The 9,103-nt window shown below is 33.4% G+C and overlaps 1 protein-coding gene across 1 annotated transcript; it reads right to left on the bottom strand.

Annotated features, from left to right (window-relative positions):
• Nucleotides 1-3,319: 3,319 nt before the first annotated feature.
• On the bottom strand, nt 3,320-8,897 carry LOC103501604 (uncharacterized). The gene is made up of 11 exons (XM_008465217.3): nt 8,251-8,897; nt 7,307-7,402; nt 6,898-7,001; nt 6,198-6,475; nt 5,818-5,940; nt 5,629-5,717; nt 5,180-5,285; nt 4,697-4,794; nt 4,111-4,365; nt 3,795-3,878; nt 3,320-3,683 (listed from the first exon to the last, which is right to left on the bottom strand). Exons 1-11 carry the CDS (start codon nt 8,338-8,340, stop codon nt 3,669-3,671), a joined length of 1,338 nt encoding a protein of 445 aa, XP_008463439.1. The 5' UTR covers nt 8,341-8,897; the 3' UTR covers nt 3,320-3,668.
• Nucleotides 8,898-9,103: the final 206 nt, after the last annotated feature.

Genomic DNA, 9,103 nt, shown 5'->3' with positions numbered 1-9,103 from the left:
CCATTTTACCTTCGTACTTTCGCTATTTAACATAGTCATTTCAAAAGTAAGTAGCGACCCAAACAGCTCATCAAGTTTTAAGGTTGTTATATCTTGGGCTTCTTCTATGGCAGTGACCTTCTTGTCAAATTTTCTGGGTAAAGAGCGTAACACTTTGCAAACAATTTTAGACTCATATATCTTTTCACCAAGTAGTAGTGAATCATTAGTTATCTCCAGAACCCTCTCATTATATTTAGAGACTGACTCATCTTCAGTCATTTTCAAAGCTTCAAATTTTGAAGTTATCAATTGCAGTCTGGATATCTTTACTTTAGCAGTTCCTTCGTATGCAACTTCCAATATTTTCTAAGCTTCTTTAGCAGTAGTGCAAGAATTAATAAGTTTGAACACGTTTAAATCCACACCATTGAAAATTGCATTTATAACTCTTGCATTTCCAACTGAAGCTTGTTCTTCAGCATTTGTCTAGTCAACTTCAGGTTTCGGCACTGATACTCCATCCACAGTGATCATTAGAGGTTCATATCTAGCAACAAGGGCTCTCCATGCTTTTCCATCTAAAAGTTTTAATGAAAAATATCATACGAGGTTTCCAGTATGAATAACTTTTTCCATCCAGTATAGGATGACGAGAAGCTGATGGTCCCTCTCTGATTATCTCCATGATTTAATAACCCGCTCTGATACCAATTGAAAAAACAATGTGAGATAATCAATTAAACATTCAGTTAATACTACAGCTAATAACAGTTGTAGTAGCTAGAGAGACAGCAGAAGAGAATGACACAAAAACTTTGTTAACCCAGTTCGGCCAATATTGTCTACGTCTGGAAGCTGTGCATAGCCCTGATGAGTAATCTTTATTAATATTCACTTGAATCAATATATATCAAAACAACATGCGGTGCTCTATTCAATAATATGATATAATAACATGCGTCTTGACATCAGACTTCAGGCTTCTCCTGAACACATGAGTGAATATCTTTGACAACGTCTATAAATCCCTCTAAAGATCTCAGTGATCACACAAATCACTGTCTCGTCTGTTACTCATCAAATATTGTAACTTCGATCAACATAGCGATCTCATAAACATAAGATCATAATACCTTTAGAATCCAGTAGCTTCTGCAGACGACCACTAACATAAATAGTCTTCTTTTTCTTATTTATTTTTCTTTCGGTTTTCTCATTATATATATCAACACCATAAAAATTTGTATAAATCTTCTTTTCTTTTAAAGAAATTAACAAGATTCCTAAAATAAAGGGAAATCTTTTACCTCTTGAATATCACATATTTTAATTAATTCATTAATCAAAGATATATCTTATCTTTTAATTAATTCATTAATCAAAGATATATCTTATCTTTTAATTAATTCATTAATCAAAGATATTCCCCTAAAATATTTTAGACAAAATCTTCAACAGATTGGATTGGATCTAAAAAATATGAAATCGTAACTCTTCCAATGCACATGGCACTTGTTTTGCTCGGTTAACAAGTCAGCCGTTCAATAAATTGTTGAAAATAACGAAAATGAAAGAAATAGACTAAACTATTTAGGGGTATTCGAGCGTACGACCATAAGCAAACAACACCTTGGACAAGTATGCCCTTGACATTCTCCCCTACTTCCCTACTTAAATCCTACTTAAATGGTTGACGACCCTGTCAACTGGCGAAGCTGGAGCTCTTCGATCTTCTACTTCCATGCTTTAAGATCTAGGGTTACCCAACTTAAAAATTAAATTAACCATTTTATGTTTTATATTTCATTCAAACAATTAAATTTAAATAACTTGGTGAATAATCCAACTTTTCTTTTCATTTCTTTTCACTTTTTAATGAGATGTGAGATGTCTTTCACAAATTTAATTCGAAAAAGACAAATTGAACCTTCAAAGCATAGCAATCACAAGTACATAAGTTAAGAATTAAATTTTCAAATGCTACATGTTTTGAATAAAAAAAAAAAAAACAATTGGCCTTAAATTTGTTTTGGTTGAATAAAAATTTATTTGCGCAATAACACTACGCGATATGAGATATCATCTGACAAGGACTAAACTAATATGTGATTGATAGTTTTGAGTCCTACGCGATAGTCATCGAATTATGTGAATTATGTGATATTGATCATGACTACACGATAATATTAGCTAAGCGAAATACTAAAATATCTCATTGCACATGCTAACGTCCTAGGCTAGATGAGATATAATAAATGACATGATCTTTATCGCATAATTAGGAATCAAACATTCCTTAAACGTTTTCTTACCGTTTTACATTTAATTTACAACGTAACCTTCCCCTTAATTACAAACGTTTCAAAAATTAATTTCTCAAAATCAATTTTCAATGTCTCTCTTTGTCTCCTCACTCTATATAAACATTTTTCCTTCTTCATTTTGAGAAGATTAAAACAAGAAAAACTCTTTATCAAACTTTTATTATGTGAGATTTTCGAGCAAAACAAAGTGTTTATTTGAGTGTTAAAATTCAGATTAATTTCAGTGCAAAACTAATTGAAGAACATGGTCTTTTTATCCTGGGGACAACGAGACATTACAAATCCGTTTATACAAAGAAGCAAGGCCGCGAAATGTCTTAAAGAAAGCGAGATCCACGACCCAACATTATTTCTTAACTAGTTTCTATTTTGCCGTTGGCATATTAACAAGAGGCGTTTTGACCCAATGAGCATTAGTACGTGACAAGCTAAGTCCCTGTGAGCTGGTCTAAAGGCATTCTGATTAATACTTAAGGTTCGAACAAATCATCAATCTAGGCGTTTTGATTAACATGACGAGATACTAAATCTTCAAGCGAAATACAAGGCGAGCTAGTACATGATTTGTTTAGGCATTAAAGCTTCTCAATATATCATTCCTTATCGGCGAATTGCAACAATAGTCTAATTGTGAACCTTAAACGGAACCTAAAAGAGTAGTTTTAACAAAAAAGAAAGGGTACAAATCTTTGTATACTCATTAATTTTAATAAAATAAAGTTTTTCACAAAAAAAAAAAATTAATTCAATTGAACAATCATTAATATTATAGCCAAACTTGGTCCTAAAGAAATAAATAAATAACATAGCCAAAGTTCATAAATCTAAAAAAATACAAAAAAAAAAAAAAAAAAAAAAAAAGAGAAGCTATGGTCGACTCTTTTCCTTTAACTTCATAAATTTCATGTTGCACATATGACTCACTAGTTTGAGAGTTAAAATGGTAACATGTAAAAGTCATCTAAGTTTTAGGAACAAAGCATATTTTTTTGGACATCTTCATAGAAATGCAATTTAAAAATAAATAAATTGATGGATTATGCAATGGAACGTTTATACAAATGATATTTACTTCTGTATGCATAAAGTTGTTACAAAGAATCAAATGGTTATCACGAAATATATTCTTTTCACTGTTTTTTTCTTTTTGTAGTATCAAAAAAGGATGAAAAAAAAAAAGAGAAGAAAATGAACAAATTATTTTTACATACAACAAATTTGATATGTGGGAATGTATAGCTGGTCAGAAAACTTGGATAGATCCACAAATTCTGGCCACCGGTTTGTGCAGAAAATATATGACAATCTCTTGCCCGATCCACTCAATGATCAGAAAAAATATAATTTCAGGTTTCTCTAGTGCTATGCCTTCTTGGCCTGCAAAGTTCATAAATCAGTGAGTTTAGTTCATACACCCTTTATCTCTCACTTGTCAAACTTGTAATAGACTTTGCAAAAGAAACACTTCAAGAATAAAAAAGAAATTACCTTTTTTAGATATTTCTTGTGAAGCTTCATTGCCCCAGTGCAAGCTTTTTTGGCATCCAGGTTTCCAGTCATGTCATTCAATATCTATTGGATAAGAATAAGAAACAAGAGATTAAATTGGTTAGTCGAAACCTTGATTTTGCTTAGACCAAAATGGTTAAAACGAATACAAATAGAGTTTCAGGACTTTATGTGCAACCCACAACCGGAACTGATAAGTCAATAGTCATGCTTGAGTTCAATTTAATGTATCATCTTTCTACCTGAAGTGGTTGAAGGTTCTTAACAGATCAAGTTACAAGATCGAAAAACAAACCTTCACAACATCGTCTAGACCTCGAGCTTCTGTGAGTAGCTTTGTGCTCTTATCTTTCAAGACACTAGCAACAAGGAAAACAGAGATGGGAAGAGGAGCTTGTGAGTTCTTTGCTTTCAAGTTCTCCCTCTCATATTTCCCACATTGGCGTATCGATTTTGCTTTTCCTTTTGATCCCTCTCCTTTCTCATTGCCCAAATCAGGTTCTTCATACAATGTGCATAGATCAGGATCATATTCCAGGGCCCACATCATCTGTTGCAACAGCAAAAGTTACCAAAAATTAATACAATTTGCAATGTCATCTTTCACGACGTTTATAGCATAAAGCAGAAAACGGATCGGCTTTTAAATGAAACCACACTCACACTGTACCTGATTAACTGCAACCTACTAACAAAATCTATATGAGAGTCTATTAACTTTCATATACATGTAAAGAATCCTCGGATGTTACTTGATTTTCCAATGTTTAACCCTTTTAAAAGAAAGTTCTTTCACAGATCCAGACTTTGAGCAAAATATATTCAGGATATATTTTCAAATACTACTTATAGACCAGTAAAGTGCAGAGATAGAAAAGTACCTCCCAGAGATACAAGGAATCACAAAAGGAAAACTCTCGACGGAACAAAACCATAAGCATCCTGAAAGCAAAAAGATAATCTCCACCGCCAAGTGTCTCTGTGTACATAAAATGAACACCTTCATTGTTACTTTCTTTTACAACAGAAGATAAGAATGAAAACTCATAATAAGCAAATACAACAGAAGATAAATCTAACTCCAATCAATCAGACAGAAAAATGAAGTTTAACGGAACAAAAGCACGGGAATCTGTAATCTGCAGATTAAAATACAGTTTAAAGTCTGAAGACAAAACAAAAACCATCAGCTCGAATTGGAACGCAAGTAAAATAGTTACAATGTCTATTTTAGACCCCTCAGTTATAAACTTTCATGAGAATGTGTGACTGATTAAATTGACCACCATTTGCAACAATCATCAGATGACAATAGTTCTAGTGTAATATCTCATAAACTAAGAATACAAGGCTATGAACAATACCCAAGTGCTGATGAAGCTTTGGATCAATGACTTGTGTGATAGCAGCCAAATTATTTAGTTGAGTCTCCACACCTACAGAGCTATCAGTGCATCTGAAGTTCCCTCGCTTCAAAATTTCAAATAGAAATGCACCATGAGACTCTAAGAATGAAAATATAATGATAGAGAACAAATAAAAATGTTTAAGATCCTAGGACTAGCAGCACGGGCTTGACCATTTTACAGAAGGTAAAAATGTATTTGGTTATGTAAAGAAACAAACAAAGAACTCAATCAGTTGATGAAGAGAGAGAAAATCGTTTAGTAAAACTCCAGCTAATATATAGAATAACATCTGTGAAACCATCAGCCAGTTACTCAATATAGTTGACTTAATGCAAATGAGATAGATAGATCAAATACAAAGTAACACGAAAATAGAGTTCCTCAAGTGGAAGATAGGTTAGTACCAGTCTGCGCATCAAACGCTCAAAGCACCAAAATGCATCGCCTTCATCTTCAAGAAGCATTATCATGGGGGAACAAAGATCACTCATTCCTACACAAAAATATTATCAAGTCGGGCTTAGAACATTTACTTTCTCTAGAAAACTAATCTCATTTTTCAAAAGAGAAAAGACTTTACCAAAATTACTCACCTTGACAGTAACCGACGTCTTTATCTATCCAGGCATAAACAGCAAGAATATCCCAAAGTTTTGATAAGTTTTCTTGCTTTTCATAGAATACCAATGTTCTGTCAGTCCGAACCACATCAAGACCTGTAATAAACATTTATATAATAGTTAATTTTATAGAAAAAGTACAAAATTGATTCAAGGTACAACTGTCATAATATATGAAATTAAATAATTATATTACAAAAATAATATCGTTGCACTTATCACAGAGATAAAATATATCAAGACCACTACTTCAAGTACATGAAGCAAAGAAGTAGTGAAGTCAAGTAGTAAAGCAATCATAGTGTTGAAATTTAACCAATCTGTTCCTGTGTGTGATTAAAGTCTTTACCGACCTATCTGATGTAAAGTAAGCATCCACTGAATTATTTTCGGATCCTTCACAGTTTCCAAATTATTATTAGGAGTTGACCGTGAACCATCCGGATTGCCATCGGCGGGGCCAGTATCTTGAGGTACAGCTGGACCATTGTCCGGATTTGTTTCCAAGAGTACAAGCGGATCATGAATGGGCTGACCATCCTCTGTGATTACAGGAGCTGTGATGTATCTACCACTTCCAACGACAGGAAACATTTGTCGACAATCTTCCTTCCAAGTGGCATACTCAATCCTGCAAGTTGAAAAGCACACATTTCATTCATTTAATTTAGAGAAGTGGTGCAGCGATCTACAAGAAACTTGGGTAAAATGTATCATATCTAAATGAAGTGACAAGAAAAAAACTGGGAAATCTTCTCATTTGTAAATAAATAATCTGTTTTTTATTAGGGTTATGGTGAGGCCTGCTCCCTGCATTATGCTCATTACCATCAAGTTCATTTTTGGGAGTGCTGTTTCTTGGAAACTACAAAGAACAGTTCAAAGCTATAGTATTTGCCACAAACAATTGAACTTAAATGAGTTTAGAATCTGTAGAAACATTATATGGTGCATTGAGCAAACAATGTAGATTATTATAGACTGGCTTCTCTCACTGTGCATCACATTAGAAGCAAATCCATTAAGTATTGTGAGAGAATTAAATAGGACTACCTTCGACGCTGGCGAATTGCTTCTCTTTCCTCAAAGGTACTCATAGGATCATAACAACCAAGAAGAAATTCCCAAACTTCTCCTCTGATTGAAGGATGGATCCCCTGTATTAGATGGAAAATTTGGGCAAAGAAAAACTTTATCATTAGATCTTTGAACATTAGTGTCCAGACATTTTATCACTACCCCCATAGCATACTTTCTTGAATATTCATAACTTTTTCAAAAAAAATAAATATTACATTATGAAATGATGACAATGATCAAAATTCAAAAGCAAATCAGTTATCAATTAGCAGAAAAAGTTGACCAACTGCTAATGAGTGTGCTTATCCACGATTCACACCGTTGAACAGAACAAGCAGAATCAAACTCCCAAAAAATATTTTAACAATGAAATTGAACTTACCCCTCGATGTATGCGATTTAAAGTCTTTGATATGTCAAGTTGCCCTTCGGGATTAAATGCTGCCTGCCATTTTCTAACACTTAAGGTTTTCCCAGCCTGCATAAAAGTTGAATTATAACCTCTAAAAGCAATAGGTGTGTTCCAAATTGACAATCTTAGATGAATAAAGTATCTAAAAGTGAAATGGTAATGGCACACACAAATTTTACACAAAGTGTTAAAATGCACCACCATAGCTTCCCATCTTTTTCAAGCAACTAGAATCATATATGATAAACAAATTGATCAGCAGGCAACACCATATCCATCTTTATGTCCTAAGAAAAACTAAAGCCTTTAAAATGACCCTAAAAATCACATCTTCTAAATAATTTTCAAGCAAGTAGAATAATATATAAAAAAGAAGCAGGCAACACCATTCTCATCTTCCTGTCCTAAGGAAAATCCTAAACCTTTACAACAAAATAAAAATAAACCTCAAAATCACTGTATCTTCTAAATGATTTGTTTGGAAACCTAAACATATGCAAGCATTGTTGCTCAGCAAACCAGTTTTTCTTGCCTGCCACACACCAATAGTCAAATGGGCAACCAAAAACACAAGTCTTAAAAATCTGCCATCGCCAGTTAGAGTTTAGAAAAAACATTTCAAGAAAAGAAAAGCTTAGTATGCAAAAGTAAGAACCAAAAAGGTCACCAGGTTGACCATAGCTTGAAAGAACCAATAAGGATGACACTCATCTAAACAAAACTACCCTGTTCCAGCCCATCAAAGCTTCCGACCATGGCAAAAGAAATCCAGATCAAAACCAAATTTGAATGATGCAGTTAAGCAACAACCGACCAAAACAATGATCTTACAATTGGGGTGCAGATTCAAAAAAGTTAAACAAAAGGGGTATTAGGGGGAAAAAGAAAAAAGGAAAAAGAAAAAGGAAACTAACCCTGATCTTGAAACGGGTTTTGGGAACATCGGTGCACTCAGGGCGAACCTCATAGAAAGAATCAGCAGGAGCTCCAGCGTCCCTCCACATTCCCTCCAAACACCAAAATCACTTCCAATAGATGATCAAAGAAAGAAGAAACACCAAAATCTGTAACCAAGTACAAATGAAACGAGTCGAGAAATCCGCTTACCCCCAAAGTTGATTAGACCCCAGAAGACCCAAAGAAAACCCAAAATCAAAAAAGGGAAGAAGAAGAAGAAGAAGAATAAGGAAAAAGGGAAATTTTTAATTAATTTATCAAACACCCAGAAGAGAATTTTGAAATGAGGGGACCGGGGGTGTGAGGCTGGGTAAGAGATCCAGCTCCAAATAACCAGCTAAAAATCCCAAAAATAAATATGCACAAGAACAACAAAACAACAGCTAAAAGAGGAGGAGATATTGAAAATAATAATTAAAAAAAACAATAAAAGAAAATGCTAATAAATCTAGAAACTTTTATTTTTATTGGATATTAAAAAAGAAAGGAGTTTTTTAAGTTGTGGGAATGGTTCTGAATGGTGCTGTTATTAGTCTGTCATAGTCTCTCTTTTACTATGTCAAAGTTCCTGTTTTTGGCTCACACCACAATCCCCATTAACAATGGCCGTTTAATACGTTAATTAAACCACCTTAATCCATTTACTTATTTGTTTTTTTACCCAAATTAACTGTTTCTTTCTTTCTTTTTTTGAGGTCTTTCTTTTTTTGCGTATTTTAGTTTTTCTTTTTTTCCATTATGTATTTTTGGTAAATTATCCTCTTTTTCTTATCTATCTTTTTTCTTGTAATTTACTCATAGCCTTTATTT

Source organism: Cucumis melo, chromosome 6 (assembly GCF_025177605.1).
Source record: "Cucumis melo cultivar AY chromosome 6, USDA_Cmelo_AY_1.0, whole genome shotgun sequence".
Lineage (NCBI taxonomy): Eukaryota > Viridiplantae > Streptophyta > Magnoliopsida > Cucurbitales > Cucurbitaceae > Cucumis > Cucumis melo.
Note: the sequence above shows the minus strand (reverse complement) of the source record. Positions and strands in the feature narration are given on the sequence as shown.